Source organism: Erpetoichthys calabaricus, chromosome 2, assembly GCF_900747795.2.
Source record: "Erpetoichthys calabaricus chromosome 2, fErpCal1.3, whole genome shotgun sequence".
In the NCBI taxonomy this organism is placed as follows: domain Eukaryota; kingdom Metazoa; phylum Chordata; class Cladistia; order Polypteriformes; family Polypteridae; genus Erpetoichthys; species Erpetoichthys calabaricus.
The window spans coordinates 197157674-197183264 of NC_041395.2; the positions used below are offsets into that span (position 1 = coordinate 197157674).

General features: G+C 38.9%; 1 protein-coding gene across 1 annotated transcript in view; it reads left to right on the plus strand.

Moving 5' to 3' along the window:
* The window catches only part of polr2h (RNA polymerase II, I and III subunit H), a 42922-nt gene extending 24973 nt beyond the window's left edge, over window positions 1-17949 (plus strand). The window contains exon 6 of the mRNA XM_028794932.2: window positions 17203-17949. Within this exon, the coding sequence (XP_028650765.1) occupies window positions 17203-17320 (118 nt within the window). The 3' untranslated portion in view covers window positions 17321-17949. The remainder of the gene's footprint in view (window positions 1-17202) is intronic.
* Window positions 17950-25591: the final 7642 nt, after the last annotated feature.

Below are 25591 nucleotides of genomic sequence, written 5' to 3' on the forward strand. Positions count from 1 at the left end.
GCTAATATTATTGACAGGCAGTATGTTGTAGTGGTTAAGACTTTGGACCTAGAAACTCAGTTTGTGGGTTAAAAATGCTGTTACTGACACTGTGTGACTGTGAGCAAGACACTTCGCCTGTCTGTGCTTCATTTGGAAAATTAAAAGAAATGTAACCAATTGTATTTCAAATGGTGCATAGTACATCATCACCTTGGATAAAGGCATTAGTCAAATAATAAGTAAAAATATTATTAGGTCACTGTTCAGCATGTGATACACTATTGTCCATGAGTAAAACATTCCTGCATTAGATCAATTCCTGTTTTTTCCTACTTTTCCTAGTGATTTAGCTTTTGTTTAACAAATTTGTAAAAATTCATTTTATAGGAAGGTGTATTCTTTTGAATTGAAACATTAATCAGTAGGAATAATGTGAATTTTGTGTATATAATGTCATTATTAGATGTTTCCAATTTTCATTTGTTGCATTGTTCACTTAATACTAGAATTACCAAAGCCTACGAAAAAACTCGTAAATCTGGCCCACCTTAAATCCCTTTGCACCTCTCCGTCAGTGTCTTTTGTCTTGTAAATGTGTCAATCAAGACAAGCAACCTACCATTCCATCCCCCTACCGCCGTAGAACATGCACAAAGTTCTCCCAGTTCCAGCCTTGATTATCTGGGAGTGAAGTGCTGGAGGTTTAGAGTGGAAATAATCGTTATTTGGAATACATGCATTTCATGTGTGTTCCATTTCTACAATAATCTGTGTAAACACATTGTTAAAACAGAAACGTTTTTCATATTTCAGTAATAAATGACAAAATGTAGACATAAACTATATAATGTGTGAAGCCTGAAGTCCAAAGATCAAATAAACACTTTCACAAAAGGTTCAAGGATGATACAACAGTTTCCGTGGTTTGCTGACTTGTAATCAAGAGTCCTCCGGTTCGATCCTGACTGCCTCGTATATTTACTGTTTTGAGTAGTAGCTGCTCTTATTGTTTATATTATACAATAAACACGTACATTTGGTTTACGTCTGTAACAGCCGGTGTATGTTTATAGTACTTGTAAAAGTTAGCATTTTTTTTTTCCACTTTTATTCTCTCAGTCACAATCATGATACATACCACCAAGACCCCCCCCCCCCCGGGGATCTGACGCTGTTAGTTTTTATTTGAAACTGGGAATAACTGTAGATGTGAGTGGTGTTCTGAGACAATGGAACTGGACATTCTCTGCTCTGGATGGATAAAAGCTGACACACAAGCGCTGGTGAATCTGCCTTATTCATATCTCACTGTCACTTTGATTTTTTTTTTTTTTTTTTTTTTAATTCAGTTTTAGGCGGCACGGTGGCGCAGTGGTAGCGCTGCTGCCTCACAGTAAGGAGACCCGGGTTTGCTTCCCAGGTCCTCCCTGCGTGGAGTTCGCATGTTCTCCCCGTGTCTGTGTGGGTTTCCTCCGGGCACTCCGGTTTCCTCCCACAGTCCAAAGACATGCAGGTTAGGTGGATTGGCTATTCTAAATTGGCCCTAGTGTGTGCTTGTTGTGTGGGTGTGTTTGTGTGTGTCCTGCGGTGGGTTGGCGCCCTGCCCGGGATTGGTTCCCTGCCTTGCGCCCTGTGTTGGCTGGGATTGGCTCCAGCAGACCCCCGTGACCCTGTGTTCGGATTCAGCGGGTTGGAAAATGGATGGATGTATGGATAGATATTCAGTTTTATTGAGTGTTCCTGCTCACGCTAAATTAGTGTGCACCTTTTGGTCCATGATGTCAAAGCCGCACTGACAAAAAAAAAAAAAAACAGATACAGTGGACCCTTGACTTACGAACTCAATTCGTTCGCGAGGGCTGGTTGTAACTCAAGTTGGTTGTAAGTCAAGACTATTTTTCCCATAAGAAATAATGGAAATACCCATAATGCGTTCCGAACCTCCCACTGCAACACTTACTTAACCTTTTCATAATAAAAAAAGGGTTGTATAATGTGCATAATTTACCAAAACACCAATAATTTTTGTAATGTACTAACCAAAAAGTAATAAAAAGTGCCTAGCCTACCAGAAGCAACAATTTCATACTGTACTCACCATTTAATTTGACATCTTTGGGCTGCAGGAAGGGAGGAGGATGATAATGAAACTGAAGGCTTTTTAAAGGCTTTCTTTAACTTGCGCTCAGGCATTTGCAATCATTTCAATAGCTTCTTTTGCGTTAATTTTAATCTCCTCCTGCCTACAAGTTATTCTGACGAGAATTTTTCTCAGCATTTCCTTGCGATGATACAAGGAACTGTTTCTGAACTCTTCTGAGACTTCCCCACTCAATGGGAACGACATGCTGAAGTGCGTCCTGAAGCGCGATTGCCGCGACTGTGGAAGCTTGCTTGTCCATTGCCGGGCAGGGATATCACATGCATATCACCCATCGATATCTTTTCTGTTTGCTTTGGCTGAGAGACTCAGCACAGCTTTAAGCCGGCTTTTGCCCCAGCAACAGATAAACAGTCTTCCATATGGAGTTTGGACTTTGGCATGTCTTCTAGTTGGGGGAGGTCCCAAGAGAGTTTACAAACCTGACATTTTATTGAATGAGTGCCGCATTAATAGGAATGTTTCTGTTTGTTTACAGTCGCGCAAGCGGATACACGTGACCGCATTCCGGTCGTAACGCAAGATGTTGGTCGTAAATCAAAATAAAAATTTTGGTCGTAAATCAAGTTGTTTGCATGTCAAGCCGGTCGTATATCAAGGGTCGACTGTATAGGTATATATGGTATTTGGAATTATTCAATTTATGACCTGTATAGTACATTTCTTGTCTTGATCGGCACATTTACAAGACAAAAGACACTGTCGGAGAGGTTCAAAGGGATTTAAGGTGGATCAGATTTACAAGTTTTTTCGTCGACTTTGGTAATTCTAGTATTAAATACAATATTTATTATTATGTTTTCGGTCAGTTGTGTTTAATTACCCTTTAAGATCTGTAGGTGCAAATGTATGCACAAAGCAGTGCTTGTAGTGAATATACGCAAGTGCCAGTACCTTATGTGTTACACTGATTTATTAACATAAAGAGCAAGGAGCACTGAGCAGTAGTTTCCAGTGTAAACATAATTTCTGTTACTTCCCCATTAGAAATTCAAGTGCTGCTATTTTAGATGGATGCTAAATCGGTTTTGTACGATTTAACTGGCATGATCAAAAGTGACGTTTTATTTTTTCCAGGATTTTTTTTTTTTTTTTTTTTTTTTTGGAAGGAGGTTTCCCTTGAAATTTGCAGCACTGCAGTCAAAGAGCCAGTTGGGGTAGTTTGTTTCCCTTTGTAATTTTGAGCATCATGAGTGATTGCTGGAGGTCAGCTATAAGCAGTATTTTAAAGTTGTTTCTAAATGACACAGGTAACCAGTGTAGTGACATCAAAACTGCATAGATGTGCTCTGATTTTCTTTTCCTAGTTAAGATTCTAGCAGCTGCATTCTGCACTAGTTGTCATCGATTGATGTCTTTTTTGGGTAGTCCTGAGAGGAGTGTGTTACAGTAATCTAGCCAACTGAAAACAAAAGCGTGAACTAATTTCTCAGCATCTTGCAATGTTATAAGAGGTCTAACTTTTGCTATATTTCTTAAGTGGAAAAAATGCTGTCCTAGTAATCTGATTAATATGTGATGTAAAATTTAGGTCAGAGTCAATAGTTACCCCCAAATTCTTTACCTCCGTCTTGACTTTTAATCCTAATGCATCAAGTTTATTTCTAATAATCTCATTACAGGCAGTCCCTGGGTTACGTACGAGATAGGGACTGTAGGTTTGTACTTAAGTTGAATTTGTATGTAAGTCGGAACAGGTACATTATTTTAATAAATGCTATTTTTGACCGACTGTAATCAAGTGCTCTGCCAATGAATGATGGAGTTTCACCTCTCTCTGACCTTTTTATTATTTCCACTTTATTTTCAGTGGTGATGGTTTTTCTCTTCTTTACTGTATCACCAGCACTTGCATCAGATTTGTGTTTCAGAGACATTCTTGAAGGGTGAAGACAAAAGCTTAAGATGAGCTCTTCTGCACAGCACTGTACACGTTATCACAGCAGGAAGGCACCAATCATCAACACGTCTGATGTACTGACGAAACAACTTCCTGCTATGTGCGTAACAGTACAAGCAGGCTTGCTGTTGAGAATGAATGGGGGCGGCAAGGGGTGGTTCATCACCAGCCCACCTCACAGTCACCTCCACTACAGTATGCTGTAGAACGAACATGGTGCGGCCAAAGGCGAGTAATGAATCGCCCAACCCCAATTCAACAGGCAGCCATCCAAGGCACACTACAATGCTACCCCCGCTGCCCTGTTCAGCCACAACCGGGTCACTGCTTGCAGCATTGCCAGCCGTGTGTGCTGGGTGGGCAGTGAAACGCTAGGGTTTTCAGCGCCCCGGGACAACTGAAGATTTTGCGCCCCCTCCTGTTTGCCAAAATGCAATGGGGAACATCAATTCGGCGCCTCCTGGATGCTGCGCCCAGGGACAGATGGTCCCCTCCTTGCCCCCCCAGCTACGCCACTGATGGGCGGGCAGCAAACCATCATCCTGCATACGAGCGATATACTATGGCACCGGTGACTATGGACCACGGGTCACCGCTTGCTGCTGGGAGCTGCCCGAGGGACAGTACACTGCACAAGTAGCGAAATCGCCCCCCTCCAGCCACCGCTTGCTGCATCCCCAGGCCGAAGATGACGGAGCGGCAGTTACTGAGGCGCATGCGTCGCAGCTGTGTCCTCATTCATAAGTCGTAGGTCGGGTGTCCGTAACCTGGGGACTACCTGTATATCCATTTTTGCCAATCACTAAAATTTCTGTTTTCTCCTTATTTAGTTTGAGAAAATTCTCATCCATTCAGAAACACAAATAAGACATTGTGTCAGTGAATTAAGAGTGTTGGGGTCGTCAGGGTCTATTGATAAATACTACTGTGTATCATTAGCATAGCTGTGGTAGCTCACCTTATGCCCCGAGATAATCTGACCTAACAGAAGTATGTAAATCGAAAAGAGCAGCAGACCCAGGAGAGATCCTTGTGGAACACCATATAGAATATCATGTGTCTTTCTGAAGTATAATTACCACAACTAACAGAATATTCTGCCTGCCAGGTAGGACTCAAACCAATTTAAGACACTGCCAGAGAGGCCCACCCATTGACTAAGGCGATTTCTAAGAATATTGTGATCAATGGTATCAAATGCGGCACTCGGATCTAGGAGGATGAGAAAAGATAAACGGCCTCTGTCTGTATTTACCCGGAAGTCATTTACTACTTTAACAAGTGCAGTTTCTATACTGTGATTTGTTCTGAAACCCGACTGAAACTTATCAAGAATAGCATGTTTATTGAGGTGGTTATTTAGCTGCATAATGGCTGCCTTCTCTAGGATTTTACTTAAGAAAGGCAGGTTAGAAATAATTCTAAAATTTTCAAAAGCAGAGGAGTCGAGATTATTTTTCTTTAGCAGGGGTTTAACTACAGCAGTCTTAAGACAGTCTGGGAAGACCCCCGCATCTAATGACGAGTTTACTATATCAAGAATACTATCAATTAGTACGCCAGATACTTCTTTGAGAAAAACTTTTTGGTATTGGGTCAAGGATGCAGGTGGATGGTCTCAGTTGAGAAATTATTTTATATAAATCAGGTAAATCTATCCTGGTGAAAGAATTTAATTTGTTTATAATGGAGTACTGGGTTTTAAGAAGATTAGTGTTGGGGAGATGTACTATGTTATTTCTAATATCCTCACAAGTTTCACTGGAAGTTTTTTGGAGGCATTCCATTGAGTGACCTGGGTTTATCAGACGATCAATTGTAGAGAATAAGACTCTGAAATTACTAGAATTCTTATTTATAATTCTACAGAAATAACACCACCTCTCAAGACTGACTATGTTGTTGTATTCTGTTATTTTAACCTTCAGTATCTCATAGTGGATAATCAGTTTAGTTTTTCTCCATTTACACTCAGCTCTCTGGCATGTTCTTTTTAGATCAGACACTCTGAGTCTTCCATTATATAATAGTGCTAGAAGATTTTTTAACTGTCTTTTCAGGTGTGACTGTGTCAGCAGCAGCTCTCACTTTAGTGTTAAAATTTTCCACCTTGCTATTTACATTATCCTCGCTATTGTAGTAAGCACTACAAACGGACTGGTTGCTTAGAATGTTTGTAAATGTTGAAACTGCTGATGAAACAGAAGTGTTTAATTACATGCTTCTCATGAATTTTTTCTATCATTTTTTCTATATTAAATAGTAAGAGAAAATGGTCTGATAGACCAATATCAATGACCTGCTTCACATCAACTTTTAGTCCTTTAGTAATCACCAAATCTAACATATGACCTGCTTTATGTGTAGGCTGACTAATGTGCTGGCTCAAATCAAGAGTCCAGGAGGTTCATGAGTTCTTTTACTTTCTGGTCACACCTTGTCAATATAAAAGTTAAAGTCACCAACTATTAGGAACATGTTTTAGTTCATAATTACAATGGACACCAAGTTTGAGAATTCCTCAGAGAAAGACTTTGTATTTAGGAGGTCTATACACGGACAGTACTAGACACTGAGAAACTCCATGAATAACAACGTCAAGATACTGGAAGGACTTGAATTTGCCAAAGCCGACATCTTTACACTTTAACCGACTCGAGTAAATATTTGTTAAACCACTGCCTTTTTACCTTGGCAGTCTACATTAACAAAGCTGTAATTCTGAGGCGCAGATTTGATTAAAACAGCCGCACCATCAGAGCTAAGCCACGTTTCACTTAATGCAATAAAATCGATTTTCCTATCATTAATAAGATCGTTGATAGAAAACATCTTGTTGGTTAATGCTCTAACATTTAATAAAGCCATATTTAATGTCTCGGAAGAGCAGAACTGAATTGTAGGAGCGTTATGGGTATTCAAGATAGAAATTATTTTTATTAGAGCCACTCTGTGCATATTTTCTATTTAATCTATAGTCTGTTTTTATAGTTTTAACACATTGTTCATCTAGAGGTGTAATTGTAATTATTTGTATTTATGCCGCACTGTCTTGATTTTTTAAATGCATTGAGGTTAATTATTATAGTATTAATGCAGTGCACTTTTGAGGAAGATTTTGCTACCGAATTATCATGTCCTATCAAAGCATTAGGGAAAGGGTTAGGAGTAATAGTAAATAGTCAAGAGAGACTAATTACCTTAGAGATGTTTTCGGAGAGGACCCAGGCACAGAATCCATTTGAATGCAGACCATCCCGCTTGAAGAAACACGGCCTCTCCCAGAAAAGGTCCCAGTTGTCTACGAACCCGATATTTTGTCCCTCGCAGAAGCCTTTCAGACAGATGTTTAATCAGTAATACTCGTTCAATCTTCTAATGAGAGGTAAGGGACCCGAGATGAAGATTCTTGCAGCCGGGGTTCTATAAATACATTAGTGAGGCTGCATCACCAATGATGTGGGTAAATTCTGCCTTCTTCAAGTAGCCTGCCAGGAACCCCCAAGGCAAGAAACACCAGGTGGAGTAGCTGCTTCGAATCAGTAGGGTACCTCTCTGAACATATTCACCTCTACAAAAAGTTATTTCTGGCCAAGGACACATCAGCTCAGGCTGTAACAAATAATCTAGACCCTAAAAGTAAAATTTCACCTTCATCTTAAAAGGATGCATCAAGCTAGTAACAGCTCTTGTAATTCTGGGGGCCCTCGCTGTCCTACTGCTGTCTCAACATACAGCATTATGGAGGATCTGGGGCCTCATGTTTAAACGGTGCGTACACACAAAAATGTTGCGTACACCTGTTTCCATGTTTGCATCACGATGTATAAAAATTGAACTTGGCGTAAAGCCACGCACATTATCAAACCAGGTCAAACAATTGCGTACGCAATTTTTAGCTCAGTTTTGTAGTGCTACTGTTCCTGTGTGGTTTCCCTTTATTTATCTGATTCACATCCCTGACACAGCTTTACCAAATACACTGAAATTAACCGCATATTATTTTTTAGTTTAAGGCATGTGATAATTTTCAACCAGAAACAATAGAATTATGCAGAAATGTTCAAACTGTTCCAAATACCATAGCTGCTTTAGCATTGTTACTCTCAGTGCAGCATTCAGGGTATTTTAACCCACTGTATCTTATATCAAGTATACAGTGGTGTGAAAAACTATTTGCCCCCTTCCTGATTTCTTATTCTTTTGCATGTTTGTCACACAAAATGTTTCTGATCATCAAACACATTTAACCATTAGTCAAATATAACAGAAGTAAACACAAAATGCAGTTTTTAAATGATGGTTTTTATTATTTAGGGAGAAAAAAAATCCAAACCTACATGGCCTTGTGTGAAAAAGTAATTGCCCCCTTGTTAAAAAATAACCTAACTGTGGTGTATCACACCTGAGTTCAATTTCCGTAGCCACCCCCAGGCCTGATTACTGCCACACCTGTTTCAATCAAGAAATGGCTTAAATAGGAGCTGCCTGACACAGAGAAGTAGAGCAAAAGCACCTCAAAAGCTAGACATCATGCCAAGATCCAAAGAAATTCAGGAACAAATGAGAACAGAAGTAATTGAGATCTATCAGTCTGGTAAAGGTTATAAAGCCATTTCTAAAGCTTTGGGACTCCAGCGAACCACAGTGAGAGCCATTATCCACAAATGGCAAAAACATGGAACAGTGGTGAACCTTCCCAGGAGTGGCCGGCCGACCAAAATTACCCCAAGAGCGCAGAGACGACTCATCCGAGAGGTCACAAAAGACCCCAGGACAACGTCTAAAGAACTGCAGGCCTCACTTGCCTCAATTAAGGTCAGTGTTCACGACTCCACCATAAGAAAGAGACTGGGCAAAAACGGCCTGCATGGCAGATTTCCAAGACGCAAACCACTGTTAAGCAAAAAGAACATTAGGGCTCGTCTCAATTTTGCTAAGAAACATCTCAATGATTGCCAAGACTTTTGGGAAAATACCTTGTGGACTGATGAGACAAAAGTTGAACTTTTTGGAAGGCAAATGTCCCGTTACATCTGGCGTAAAAGGAACACAGCATTTCAGAAAAAGAACATCATACCAACAGTAAAATATGGTGGTGGTAGTGTGATGGTCTGGGGTTGTTTTGCTGCTTCAGGACCTGGAAGGCTTGCTGTGATAGATGGAACCATGAATTCTACTGTCTACCAAAAAATCCTGAAGGAGAATGTCCGGCCATCTGTTCGTCAACTCAAGCTGAAGCGATCTTGGGTGCTGCAACAGGACAATGACCCAAAACACACCAGCAAATCCACCTCTGAATGGCTGAAGAAAAACAAAATGAAGACTTTGGAGTGGCCTAGTCAAAGTCCTGACCTGAATCCAATTGAGATGCTATGGCATGACCTTAAAAAGGCGGTTCATGCTAGAAAACCCTCAAATAAAGCTGAATTACAACAATTTTGCAAAGATGAGTGGGCCAAAATTCCTCCAGAGCGCTGTAAAAGACTCATTGCAAGTTATCGCAAACGCTTGATTGCAGTTATTGCTGCTAAGGGTGGCCCAACCAGTTATTAGGTTCAGGGGGCAATTACTTTTTCACACAGGGCCATGTAGGTTTGGATTTTTTTTCTCCCTAAATAATAAAAACCACCATTTACAAACTGCATTTTGTGTTTACTTGTGTTATATTTGACTAATGGTTAAATGTGTTTGATGATCAGAAACATTTTGTGTGACAAACATGCAAAAGAATAAGAAATCAGGAAGGGGGCAAATAGTTTTTCACACCACTGTACATCTTGGTATTTATCAAGTATACATCTTAGTATTTAAATTGTTCAGAGAGCTGTAATATCATGAATTTAATGTATTCTTTGTCCTGTTGGCGTAAGAGAAAGCTCATTTAAGAAGCACCTAGTGATTCACACACGCACACAGAACACGTAGAACAAATAGAATATGCAGCATTTAACCTGCTACTTTAGTTACAATGGGTTCTGAGAAACTCTAGTAAATTGCACATTGATTTCAAGATTAATTTTTTTTTATATATACAACTGCTTAAACCAACAAATAGTATGTTTTTAATTACCTCCACTTAGCATTTGCTGAAATTCTTTTTTTCCCGTGCTTTTGCCATGGTCTTTTCACAGAAAGGTATACTTAAAGGAATATTTATATTGATTTGCATGTTCAAAGTGATGTAATTCTGAGAGAAGACGGGGTGGGGCAGCAGGCGCATGCACGAACGTTACATTTTAAACTGACCTGGATTTATGTAGCGGAAGTGCGTGAAAGTTGGCTTAACACACAGTTTTGTACATCTGAATTTTTTTGTGCATACACACATTTCGACTTTTGTCCATACACCATGTTTTAGTATGAATTCTATGCACGGCCTTATGCATGAGGCCCCTGGGCTCCTACCTGATAAATGGAACTGCAAAATAAGGTTCACTTGTGCTAGTGTACTGTTTCATTAAAAAGAATGTAAAGTGCCATTTCATTATTGGTTTTTTTTTTTTTTTGTTGTAGCTGTTGCTACTTGTAGTTAAAAACCCAAAAATCTGAATCAAGGAAAAATAAAACCATGAAAACCGAAAATCAAAAAAAATAAAAATAAAACGGAATTTGTGAAAAAATAAAACTGATTCCATAGGGTCCTAAATATGCAAGCTTTCAAGGCAACTCAGGTCCCTTCTTCAGGCAAGATGTAATACAAAAACTGTTGTTACCTGTGCTTATATAGACACTAGGACAAATACAGCATTGGAAAACCTTTAAGTGAGACATCTTAGATGTAAAAATGAATAGACCTCTCCTGGCTAAGATTCATTTAGCAAGACAGGATAACAATGTATAGTCAAGATCTTTTGATAACTGTCCAAAGTCTTTTGAAGTTTCTGATGAGTTCTTCAAAACAATGTGGATCTGTAGTCAAGTTCTGGAACAGTTCAAGAGATTTAAACAATCCTCATATCTGGCCATAAATCTCTTGTCTCTATTTAAACCATGTTGTGATGTGTTAAATTTTAGCACAAATTTAACTTCCCATTCTCTTGCTGTGTTCTTAAGTTGCCCATAAGCACTGTGACTTTAAAGTCCCTCTCACAGTGTCCAGGGCTGTTGAAGTGGGCTACAACAGGAACATCTGTGTTGCCATGTTTAATGTTGAACCTGTGTAAATTCATTCTTTGTTGGAGTGTTTGTTCAGTTTCTCCCACATAGAGTGCAGTGTTGGAACATTTCATACAGAGAATTAGGTAGACCAGATTAGATGATCTGCAGGAAAATGATACCTTTTTGCGATGTTCTAGTCAGCACTGTGGTATAACTACACAATCTGTATCATAAATGTAAGGACATGTTTTACATCTTTTCTGTAAGCAGGGAGATGTTCACTTAGGGAGCTTCGGACAATTAGTTGCTACAGGTTTGGTGGTTGTCTGTATTCCAGGAGGGACGTTTTATAATTCTTTAGCATTGGCTGAAGTTTTTTAATAATTTTTCGAAGTGCTTCAACATGTGGGTTATTGGTGACAACAAGAGGAGTGTGGTTCTTTGTTTTTATATTCCAGAAGGTTGTCTCTGGGTACAGCAGTAGATCTACTTATTTGAGTGTCTGCTTTGGGGGCATAACCTTGTCTGATGAAATCTTGTCTAAGCTCCTGCAGTTGTTTATCCCGGTCTGTCAGGTCTGAGCAAATATGGCTGTAACGTATTGCTTGGCTGAAAATAATATGCTTAGGGTGGGAGCTATCACTTCTCAGGTAAATCCATCTGTTTGTGAAAAACAGAGGTTACAATGGTGTTATCTTTCAGTTGAATAGTGGTGTCAAGGAAGCTGACTTCTGTTTTTGAGAAATTAAGCTTCAGCTTTATGTTGGGATTGAAATAATTATATTCATTATGAAAATGGAGGAGGTCCTTCTTACTTGCAGTCCAGATTATGAAGATGTCTTTGTAACAGAGGTACAACATTGGTTTTAAGATGCACGTTGACATAAAATCTTCCTCCAATCTTGCCTTAAATAGGTTTGTATAGTGAGGTGCAAACCGACAACCTATTCCAGTCCCCATTTGTTGCAAGTAGAAGTCTTGTTCACAGGAGAATTAATTGTGTGTCAGAGTGAATTTTATCATTTGACTCTGTGGGTAAATCATGTTGTTTAAGGTATATTTCACATGCCATTATGCCATCATCATGGGGGATGTTTATGTAAAGTGCCTCAACATACATTGTGGCCAGTAAGGTTCCCTCAGGTAAGGCGCCAATAGCAGACAGTTTTTTTTTAAGAAATTAGTGGTGTCATGGATGTACAACGTTGTAGCTGGTTGTATTGCGGGCAAGGGTTTTAAGGATGTGTCTCAAGAACAGGGATGTCGCTGCTCAAGAACTGAGTCTGATAACAGCATATAAACAATATATATTAATATTTTTACATTTAATGCTTTTATGTAACAGTACACCAGAAGTATATAGTGGGTTTACATTAGCTTCTTAATCTTACTTTAATGTCATTTAAGATTTTATCATGTACTTTAATATTTATACACACATACATCATGGGTTTTCGTAATAATGGTGGTGATGGCTAGTTTTTCAGATAGAACATAGATTTTGGGAAAAAAGGGGTAGAAATATTTGTGTTGTGTGTAAATTGTATTATATAAATATTTGTATACTAGACAAAGAGCCTGTTTCGACAACGTAAGATGAAACGGGCACGAGTGGAATAGTAATAAGTATAAGCACCACAAACCTAATATAGGTGTATTGAATGAATGCATAATTAGGCCTCGAGCTGTAGTCGAAATCGCCTTTCAGGCCTCTAGAGCTTTAATCGAAGTCGCCTTTCTCTTTGAATTTTTGCGGCCGTAAATCCGCCGCCTGCCACAATATTGGGGTTGGATGTCGGTCGAAGTCGCCTTTCTCTTTGAATTTTCGCGGCCGTAAATCCGCCGCCTGCCGCGATGTCGGTCTCGTAAGGTTTTTTCAGGCAGCTGTGCAGAAGGCGACTGCGCATTCGGCTTCGGACGGGAGGGAGGGAGGGAGTGAGTGAGTGAGTAGGCTGGCGAATTATATATAAGATCAATAATTTACTGTATTAAAAACAGTGACACAACTTTTATAGGTGTTCTGTATCTTTATTGTAACAAATAATAGGACACATTATTAAACACTACATTTTTAATTTTTTAAATAATCCAGCACTTAATGATTTCATGTAAATTTTTTGAGTGGTTTCCTGCTCAGTTATGGTTATACTGTATACTGTATGTAAAGAGAATGCAGAATATGCAGTTTGCAATACAAAGTGCATTTTTCATTATATCTAATTAAAGTTAATAATCACAATTGTAAAATCAAAGGCAAGAATTGCCAAGTATTCGTTTTGTCAGTCATGCAGTCCTATTAAAATGTGCTATTCATTGCATGCAACACATAAATGTGCAGCCTATAAACATTAATATTGTATGTAATAAGTTAAAGGAAACCACAATTCAGTATGTGCTGCTTTTGGTTTAAACCCTCCAATCCAGTACAAGATTACAGATCAAAATATTACATTCAAATCTGATTGAAGCTCTCATTTTTACAATACGTGCTACAAGGTGAAATTATATTTATACCCAAAATTTCCATTATTACTACTAATTACCTGTTTGAATTCAAAAGAATACAGTTTCTTGTAAAATTGTGGTTTGCTTTGACCATCAAGAAAAGCCAAGATCAGTCAGTAGGAAAAGCAAAAATTGATTTGCATCAGGAATGTTTTATTCATGGCCAATTGTATCAAGCAAATTCCAGAGTAACCAGCACCAGGGAACTAATATTAGCCCCTGATAAAAATAACAAATATACTATACATAAAAAGTATTCAATTAGTTACATAGTACTTCTGATACTTCCAATTAACTGGGAGCACTATAACCAAAGCCCATTGTCTTAGAAAATGTCCCACGCAAGCTGGGTAAAACCGCTAGTTTATACTATGTAAAATATATTCAGTTCTTGGTGCCTGATTATCATCTCAATTCTGCTTTTTACTTAAAAAAATCAACAAACCCTTATTATATACACAACAAATTTATGAGCCTAGTCCCCCACATAGCATTCAGCAAGGTTACTGGGTTTTTAGGGATTTTGGTCCACACTGACTTTATAGCACCCCTTGGTTCCAGCAGATTTCTCACATATAAACTCATCCCTTGAACCTCATTTCCAGTGGTTCTCTGTTGAGTTAAGAACTTGTACTTGACTTCTCATATTAACAAGGAATGTAAATCTAAAAAATGTATAAATCTATGAATCACCTGGAAGTCTTTCCAGTCTTTTATGCAAGCCATCTTATTTTTGAGTCTGTTTAATGCAGCATATAAATTAGTAACTGTGTATTAAAATGTGCAGTAATGTGTCATATTTAACTTGTGTGGATTGTGGAGTATTGTTGCTTTTTCTTGTAGAAATAAATATGCAATATTAATGGGTATGCTTATAATTGTGCATAAAAGTATGTGTTGGTTTTATTTATTCCTTTGTCTATCTGTCATTCAATCATTATGAACTAAGTAGGAGAACTGCAGTAACCAGTACTCTCATTTCTACAATATTTATTCATTTTGAAAAAAAATTTTCTTTCCATTATAAATGTGTTCAAATATACTTTGCATATCCAGACTGTATATTGTAATACAACATTTTTGACAATAGTAATCTCTGGTATTTATAGTTTCTACTCCAACTGTACAAATTACATGTGTTATTCCATGCATGTAGCACACATTGAGTGCCTTCTAAAGGGAAGTGTAGAATTATACTGCTCACCTGGAGCCTCATGCATAACGCCGTGCATAGAATTCGCACTATAACATGACGTAAGCACAAAGTGGAAATGTGCTTACGCACAAAAAAATCCAGATACATAAATCTGTGCGAACGCCAACTTCCATGTTCTTCCGCAACATAAATCCCGGTCAGCGTGAAAATTAATGCACGTGCAGGCGCCTAGTGTCCCTCCCCAACTCCTCCCAGAATTATGCTTCTTTGAATATGCAAATCAATATAAATAGCCTTTAAGCTCAGCCTTCTGTGAAAAGACAATGGCAAAAGCAAGAGGGAAAATAGAAGAATTTCAGCGAATACCAAGTGGAGGCAAGGAAAAACTTACTATTTGTTGGTTTAAACAGTGGTATAAACAACGAAAGGAAGTTGATCAAGTGACATAGCGTGTCGGAAAAACTTGAAAGCTCAAGTTCACAAAATTACACAGTGCCCGAAATAAAAAAGAAGTTGTCAGATATCAAAGTCGCCATGAAAAGGCGAGTCGTAGCCCACCGTCCGAGTGTCATATGAAAGCTTATTAGGGTACAGAGAAAAAAAAAGGCACACCGTTTGAAAAAAGCACGAAATGTCAACTTTAATCTCAATTTCCACTTTAATCATGTAGTTTATTTTGTCATTAAAGTAGAACATCATAAACTTCATCTTAAAATTGTTTACTAGTTTCTCAAACCCCATTGTAACTAAAATAGCACGTTAAATGCTTTGTTTTGTATTTGCTCTTCTATGTGTGTGAATCACTACGTGCTTCCAGGCTTTCTCTTCCTCCGACAGGACACAGAATCCATTACATTCGTAATATTACAGCTCTCTGAATAATTAAAATACTGAGAAGTGTACATGATATCATTTTCATAATGATAGGAGTTAAAGCATGTTATTAAACATGGGAACACAGTGGCGCAGTAATTGTTCATGTCTCACGCAAGATGCTTCCTGCGCCATGTGCAACCTTCGATGAAATACTTTATTACAGAAGTACTGCCTCTTTCAAACGTACTAACCCCCAATTCCTTTCCTTACTTTTCTTTCTCCAAATACCCAATCACCACACAATCGCTCTGTAATAGATGTTAAGCCATCTGTAAGCTTAGAACGCTGATTATTCAAACCTTTCAAGGAACATTGAAATATCTTCGTAATGTTTAATTATTCTATCCATCTATCCTTCCAGTGTCACGCGAGGCAGGAACAATCCGTGAACAGAGTGCCTGCTCCTCGCTAGCGCTCCGGCACCGTATAGTTAAAGTTTTATCTGTATAATATAATAAACATTTTGCTGCATTTCATCCAAAAAATGATATTGTCATCATATGTAAATACGCTCTTTATAAAGTGGCTCAGGTTGTACAATATAACTATTGCAAGCTTACAGTGAGGTAATTGTACTTATAAGTACAAAGTATTCTACAAGAAGCACTTGATGGACTGATTGAGTGTTTTTAGAGTTCTTGGGATGAAACTGTTTGTGAACCACGAGGTCAGTACAGTAAAGACTCTGAAGCGTTTGTCAGATGAGAGCAGTTCAAACCTGCTGTATACCGATAATTCTCTTTCTGATCAGCTGCTGCACATCTGTGATTCACACTCAGACACAAGTGATATAAATACTCCGAGTGGTGCAGTGAGAGTAATATGGAGAAAGATGATCCGATGTGGCAACCCCTAACGGGAGCAGCTGAAAGAAGAAGAAGAAGGTGCAGTGAGAGTAACAACACTAAAGCAGTTATGGTATTTGGAATAGTTTGACCATTCTGTGGAACATTATATTGTAACAGGTTAATTACAATCAGATGCATTAAAGTAATAAACAATATGCGGTTAATTTCAGTATATTTATAATGCCACATCAGGGATGTGGATCTAAAAAAGAAAGATAAACCACACAGGAACAGTAGTACTGCTTTGACGCTGGGTGCTGCCAGTCTGCAAAACCAAGCGGAGAACTTGCGTACGATAGGGTCTGAGCCACCGTGGAAATGTGCGTGGCTTTACACCAAGTTTAGGTTTTATACATCGCAATTTGAATGTGGAAACGTTCTTGCGCAACATTTTTGTGTGTACGCACCATTTATACATGATACCCCTGGTCTGGAATATGTTCTCTGAGTGGATATGGAGACTAGGGATAGGAAAGTTGGGTCAATCTTGCTCAGCATATTACCAGTTGACAGAAAATGAGATGTAAATATGAATACTGTATTTATGCTCACACGCACAGTATACTAATCTAGGTATATAGCATCATACAGATATAGCTTTCTCTGTGCTCAGGTGTCTTAGAGGATGCACTGTCTGCAATTCTTAGTTGTCCATGGCTCTCTTCTTTTGCAGATCTGCCTATGTCTCTTATGGTGGTCTTCTGATGCGACTCCAGGGTGATGCTAACAACCTGCATGGCTTTGAGGTGGACTCCAGAGTGTACCTGTTAATGAAGAAGCTGGCATTCTAAAAAAAAAAAAAAAATTTGTTTTTTGCTGTCATCGTTTACTTTTTCCCAGAAGAAAAGCAACAATATCTGTAAAGGGATCAAGGCTGTACACAGTTCATTTACAGTAATTATGTTGATGGCCAAGACAGCTAACTTTGGATGCAACAAACAGCAGATACAAAATGGCAGTTTCTCATGCAGTTTTTTATTTTAAAAAGGACATGAATGGAAAAATGACACTGATATAAACTCTCATAACTGAACGTGTTTTCCATTGTAAATAATCTTTTCTTAAATAATAAAATGCTGCACATTTTTTGCTGTATTAGCTAGTCACATCTTGGTTTTGGGTTTTGGATAAATGTATAAACAAGGGAACTTTGCAGGAAATCCGTGAAAACTGTGCTTACTTAAAGTTTTGTTTATCCAGGTAAACCAAAGGCTAATGCTTTCAACCATGAACAATTTTGAGCCAAGTAGAAGAAGCTTGGTCTCCTTCTGCACTGCCTTCATTCCAGACATATGCTTTTGCAGAGTAAATTTATTCAAGGTAGAAGTATCCTGCTGCAAATACTGAAAGGTTTATTGCTACATTATTAAAGTGACAAAAGGTTTTGTTCTGTATCTTTTAAACATTGCAAAAGCCATTACCATTGGAGTTTCTATTGAATTTTTGTGGCAGAGACCAGAACTAACATTGAGTTTTAAATAGAAGGCGCCTGGAGTTCAGTTCTGTGTTGTCTGTTTTCATTTTGCAGGAAATGAGCAAATATTTGCAGTATTACAATTGTTACAGAGAAGGTGGGAGGTTTTGATTGAATTATAATAGTATTCAGATCCATTTTATCATAAAGTGCACAATATTCTTTACATTCTTTAGTTATTTTAAATTTGTATACCAAAAATGAGTGTATGACTTTAGCTTTCATGTATGAATCGGCGATATGGTGAAGGCATACACACTGATAAGTCTACTCCAAATATACAGGTGCTGGTCATAAAATTAGAATATCATGACAAAGTTGATTTATTTCAGTAATTCCATTCAAAAAGTGAAACTTGTATATTAGATTCATTCATTACACACAGACTGATGTACAGTAATCCCTCCTCCATTGCGGGGGTTGCGTTCCAGAACCCCCCGCAAAAAGGTGAAAATCCGCGAAGTAGAAACCATATGTTCATATGGTTCTTTTTATATATTTTAAGCCCTTATAAACTCTCCCACACTATTATAAACATTTCCCGCACAATTATACAGCATAAACCCTTTGTATTCTCTTAGATATTAGGTAAGATTCGTTGAAATTATGTATGTAAACACAGTTTATATACAGTAAAACCTAAATATTATTTTAAAGATATCGAGCGTCTCCGATATCACATATGTTACAGCCATTATGACAGACAGGCCACCAGCAATAAATACGTACAATGCAAGAAAAATTGTATACAGTAAAATGTGTGTACAGTGACACTAAACTATGTACATGTAATAAGTACTGTACATAGATAATTAATTATGGTTACTCACCAACAATGACACGACGACTTGTCCGATAACGATGAGTTTAATTTTACTGCACAACAAAGGAGAGCGTTACAGCTCTTCTAAAGGAGCCTCTTCAGGCGTCTGTGTAGCACCGCCGTCATTCTTCTTCCATCAGTCTTCAATCCAAATCCCTAAAGCAGATTCCATCCAGGCTACTGCCTTATCACGTCCACTTGCAACTCGTTTTGCGCCCTGGTTAAAGGACACTGCGGCTGTAGATCTTATATGCTTTTCCTCCTTTTTAAATAAAAAGAATCGTGGACTCATTGATGAAGTAATGGTGTCCTGCAGCGGTGTAGCTGTTCCCTTCCTTCAACATATCCAAAACTTTTACCTTTTCTGCAATCATTTGCATCTTCTCTTGGCGCTTGGACACGGCCCCTGAAGCAGAAGCAGGAGCACGTTAATGCTGAATGAGTGAGATGAGACTTCCTGGTTAATGCAGCACTCCGTCGCTGAGCCAATCAGCACACAGGAACTTTTAACTGTGTGCTCTGATTAGGTAGCTTCTCAGTCATCCGCCAATAGTGTCCCTTGTATGAAATCAACTGGGCAGACCAACTGAGGAAGCATGAACCAGAAATAAAAAGACCCATTGTCCGCAGAAACCCGCGAAGCAGCGAAAAATCCGCGTTATATATTTAAATATGCTTACATATAAAATCTGCGATAGAGTGAAGCCGAGAAAGTCGAAGCGTGATATAGCGAGGGATTACTGTATTTCAAATGTTTATTTCTTTTAATGTTGATGATTATAACTGACAACTAATGAAAGTCCCAAATTCAGTATCTCGGAAAATTAGAATATCAATTAAGACCAATGCAAAAAAAGGATTTTTAGAAATGTTGGCCAACTGAAAGGTATGAACATGAAAAGTATGAGCATGTACAGCACTCAATATTTAGTTGGGGCTCCTTTGGCCTGGATTACTGCAGCAATGCAGCGTGGCATTGAGTCGATCAGTCTGTGGCACTGCTCAGGTGTTATGAGAGCCCATGTTGCTCTGATAGTGGCCTTCAGTTCTTCTGAATTGTTGGGTCTGGCGTATTGCATCTTCCCCTTCACAATACCCCATAGATTTTCTATGGGGTTAAGGTCAGGCGAGTTTGCTGTTCAATCAAGAACAGGGATACCATGGTCCTTAAACCAGGTACTGGTAGCTTTGGCACTGTGTGCAGGTGCCAGGTCCTGTTGGAAAATTAAATCTGCATCTCCACATGGCAGCCCGCCAGGAGTTTGCCGAAAGGCACCTGAAGGACTCTTCAGACCATGAGAAAGAAAATTATCTGGTCTGATGAGCCAAAGATTGAACTCTTTGGTGTGAATGCCAGGCGTCACGTTTGGAGGAATCCAGGCACCGCTCATTACCTGGCCAATACCATCCCTACAGTGAAGCATGGTAGTGGCAGCATCATGCTGTGGGGTTTTTTTTTTCAGCGGCAGGGACTGAGAGACTAGTCAGGATAAAGGGAAAGATGACTGCAGCAATGTACAGAGACATCCTGGATGAAAACCTGCTCCAGAGCGCTCTTGACTTCAGACTGGGGCGACGGTTCATCTTTCAGCAGGACAACGACTCTAAGCATACGGCTAAGATATCAAAAGAGTGGCTTCAGGACAGCTCTGTGAATGTCCTTGAGTGGCCTAGCCAGAGACTTGAAGCCTAGACTTGAATCCGATTGAACATCTCTGGAGAGATTTTAAAATGGCTGTGCACCGACGCTTCCCATCCAACCTGATGGAGCTTGAGAGGTGCTGCAAAGAGGAATGGGCGAAACTGGCCAAAGATAGGTATGCCAAGCTTATGGCATCATATTCAGAATGACTTGAGGCTGTAATTGCTGCCAAAGGTGCATCAACAATGTATTGAGCAAAGGCTGTGAATACTTATGTACGAGTGATTTCTCGTACATGTGATTTCTCAGTTTTTTTATTTTTAATAAATTTGCAAAAACCTCAAGTAAACTTTTTTCATGTTGTCATTATGGGGTAGAATATAGAATATAGGTGTGTAGAATTCTGAGGAAAAAAATGAATTTAATCCATTTTGGAATAAGGCTGTAACATAACAAAATGTGGAAAAAGTGATGCGCTGTGAATACTTTTCGGATGCACTGTATGTATACAGTACTGTGCAAATGTTTTAAGCAGGTGTGAAAAATGCTGTGAACTAAGAATGCTTACACAAGTAGAAGTGTTAATAGTTTATTTTTATCAATTAACAATGCAAAGTTAATGTACAGAAGAGAAATCAAGTCAATATTTGGTGTGACCACCCTTTGCCTTCAAAACAGCATTAATTCTTGTAGGTACACTTGCACACAGTTTTTCAAGGAACTCGGCAGGTAGGTTGCTCCAGACATATTGGAGAACTAAACACAGATCTTCTGTGGATGTAGGCTGCCTCAGATCCTTCTGTCTCTTCATGTAATCCCAGACACACTCGATGATGTTGAGATCAGGGATATGTGTGGGCCATACCATCACTTACAGGACTCCTTGTTCTTCTTTACGCCAAAGATAGTTCTTAATGCCATTTGGTTGTATGTTTTGGGTTGTTGTCCTGCTGCAGAATAAATATGGGCCCAATCAGATGCTTCCCTGATGGTATTTCATGATGGATAAGTATCTGCTTGTATTTCTCAGTATTGAGGACACCATTAATCCTGACCAAATCCCCAACTCTTTTTGCAGAAATGCAGCCCCAGACTTGCAAGGAACCTCCATCATGCTTCGCTGTTGCCTGCAGACAAGAATTACTGTATTGCTCTATAGCCCATCAGTGAACAAACTGCCTTCTGCTACAGCCAAATATTTCAGATTTTGAGTCATTCATCTAGAGCACCTGCTGCCATTTTTCTGCATCCCGGTTCTTATGTTTTCATGCATAGTTGAGTTGCTTGGCCTTGTTTCCAGAATGGAGGTATGGCCTTTTGGCTGCAATTCTTCCATGAAGACCTCTTCTGGTCAGACTTCTCTGAACAGTAGATGGGTGCTCCTGGGTCCCACAGGTTAGTGCTAGTTCTGAGCTGATGGCTCTGCTGGACATCTTCGATTTCGAAGAGAAGTAAGCATGATGTGCAAGTTTCCTTGGACGACCACTGCGTCTATGGTCCACAACATTGCCCATTTTTTTGTGCTTCTTCAAAAGGGCCAGAACGGCACATCCTGAAACCCCAGTCTGCTTTGAAATCTTTGCCTGGGAGAGAACTTCCTCATGTGGTATAGCTACCAAAAACTAATACAGTACATGATGTATGACCTATGACATGAAACTGTCTTCCACAACCTCACCTTGGTAGCAGAGTTTGGCTCTTCCTCACCCAGTTTTAAGCCTATTACACAGCTGTTTCTGTTTCATTTTTTCACACTTGTGTAAAACTTTTGCACAGTATGGTTTATATATATATATATATATATATAATGTGTGTGAAAAGTTTTAAAACACCAGGTTTTCTTCTGATTTAATGAGTGGAAATGCAGTGAATGACCTAAAATGGCGAGATGGTAAGCAGTAAAGTACCAGAGGTTTAAATCTAAAGTTTAGGTTAGAAAAAAGGAAATATCAGAAAATTATAAATGGACTTTCAGGTGACAACTAACGGGTTACAACCTACAGATGTTGTGCAGCAGTTAAAGTAAATTAAGGCTTGCAAGTTGAAGCAAACAATTTGCACAGGTGTCCCAACTTTTGTTGATTGCTTAAAAATCAAAAAAAAGCAGAGTTGGAACAGGCTGTGTTACTACACCCTCTGAAGTACTATTTGAACAGTATTACACTGTAGAAAGTCATAAATTTTAATGACAATGGCAAGAAAATGGCAATTAACAAATGAGACTGAGCATTATTTCCCCTAGAAGTGTAGGCTTTTCATTAAGAGAAACTGCATTAAAAAAAATCAAAGTTGTCACTGAGTGAAATTGGAAGAAACTCTGATAGGAAGAGATCTGGCTGGTGCAAAGTCACAACCCAATCAGAAGACAAGTTTCTGAGGGTCACTAGCTTGTGTGATAGGTACTTCACAGCACAACAGCTTCAAGCACAGCTTAACAGTGGTCGAAAAAAGCAAGTGCCAGTTTCTGTTGGAAAGATGAGACTTTGTCTAGTCTGCAGCAGTCCACAACCAGTATTTCAAGGCCCTATTTTGTCCTTTAAGGAATGGCTTTCTTACTGCCCTTTGCCCCATAGATTCGGGGTGGCTTAAATGACAGGCACTTTCCAGGACCCTATTTCCCTTCTTCAAGGCATAGTAGAATAGTGCTAAAACAATTTAGAACAAATCTAGACAAATGGAATACAAAAAAGCCAATTGTTTTTTACAACTGAAGAAATTACATCTTAGTATAAATTTAACAACGCAGATGTATCACACATTTTACCAATTTATATTGGTATTGAGATTCAGAACAAATGTACAGAGATATTAAATACGCAGAGTTAGTCCCATAACGAAACAGAATAATACTAGTTTGTTTTTTTTTTTGATTGCTTAAAAACTAAAATCAAAAGTATCCCACAATTAATGAAACCTTACATTCAAGGAGCGAAACATCAGCCCAGATTTGCACAACTATAAGTGCATTGTTAGCCTCACACTTTTTGCAAAACACTACACACAGTGATCTGCAAAGCACTAAACACACTTGTATACATTAGACACAGAAATTTATCATGATTTCACTTCCTTGCCATTTCAAAGCACTAATGACCACACCTATGTGTTTTGTCTTGGTAGAGTAATATATTGCTCTACTTTCCCCTTTTGTATTATGTAGCCTTTGTCAGAATGCCTCAAATCTCACAGACTTACCACTGTTTATAAGGTATTATAGTATATAACTTCTCCCCACCTTCCCTTCTACTGTACATCTATAACATCAGGTAATTAGGTGTAGTAAAAGACAAGCGGGAGTTAAGTTACAATTTAAACAATGTATTATTGGTAATCATAAATAATAACAATATGCAAAGTACATTTGAAAATTGGCAACCATACAACCTGATAAATGGTGATGTGTAGTTCAGGCAGCACACAGACTTGTTAGTTACTTAAAAATGTCTCTAGTTAAGGCATCATTTGTGGTCAGCTTTCTTCAGAACAGGCCGCATGCCTGTCTCAATATATCTGCCGAGCTGTGCTCTTCATTGTGTTTTCCTTTTCAGTTCATGGTGTGTGAGATACTCCATCATTTGGCAAGAGAGAGAGTGAGGGAGTGAGCAAATTTATAGGTTTTCTGTCCAACCCCTAGAGCCAATAGGACATCATGGTACTTAAAGGCTTCTGATACAAGCCAGTTCCAAACAGCCATACTTCAGACCAATGGGGGAATAGAACACCTTCACACCTGCCCCCAAAACCATATGTTATGGTAAAGCTTGGCAGTTAGGCAGTCTGGCTTTCCTGCGGGGGGTTGTGAGAGAGACTTTAGCAGAGAAACACTTGCCAAACTGGTTTGAGGCACTTCCCCCAATTCCTGTCGTAAAATTCAAAGAGACTCAGTCCGGGGGGGAGGGGGGGTGAATGTAAACATGAATGTTTCTCTCTAATGTAACACTAATATTACATTGCTTTGCCTAAGTTACGAATAAAGACATATAAAATATTTATCAACTTATATGCAAAATCTCACATCACAACACTATGAATCAACTGGTTAAACACAACCAACAGGTGTGCAGATACATAGGCACTCTATTGTAGACACACCAATCAAGTTTAAGACCTTTAAAAAGGTAACACATCAGTTAACCTGCCTTCAACAAAAATGGAAAGTATCAGAAGAAGAGGGAGAGTGAGAATAAGCAGGGGAGTCTATGGAGGAGGAGAAGGATGTGGAGGAAGAGGCCATGGCCGAGGTTGAGGATGACCTGGAAGAAAAGGAGGACATGCGCAAAGACAAACGGGACCAAAATTATTACATGAAATTCGTGCTACACTAGTCGACTATGTGATAAACCATGGACTAACACTGAGGGAGGCTGGACTCAGCCAAATCTCAGCGGATGCACAGTGGCATCAGTAATTCAGACATTTTATTAAGAACACCAGTGAAAAACATGTCTTCTGTCAACAGTATACGTACATTGAGGCTGGTTTTAACCTCACAAAATTTCAAAGAAGTGGAGGAAACATTTGGCCACAGGGCTATTTTCAATGTACCAGAGCAATAATGTGGGAGTAACATTGCCCTTTGTGCTGCCATTGCCCAGAATTGGGTCCTCCACTGCCATGCCTACTTCAGTCCTTACAATACTGCCTTTATTCTTACATTTTACACAGCTTACACAATATCGTCACAGCAGCAAACCAAACAGACCAGGGGCCTCATGTATAATGCCATGCATAGAATTCACACTAAAACATGGCATATGGACAAAAAGTGAAAATGTGTGTATGCACAAAAAAATTCAGATGCACAAAACCATGTGTAAGTCAACTTCCACTTAATTTACTAGAGTTTCTCTAATCCCATCATGACTAAAGTAGCACTTCAAATGCTTCATATTCTATGTGTTTTATTTGTGTAAAACACTACATGCTTCTTAAGTGGCCTTTCTCTTTCATAGACAGGAGTATGCAGGCAGTGATTGCCACACAGAAAACATTACATTAATGATATTACATCTATCTAAACATTTTAGAATATTGAGATGTATACTTGATATACATCTTTTCATGATGAAATGCATTAAAGCATGTATTAAACATGTGGGGGCACAGTGGAGCAGCAGTAGTGA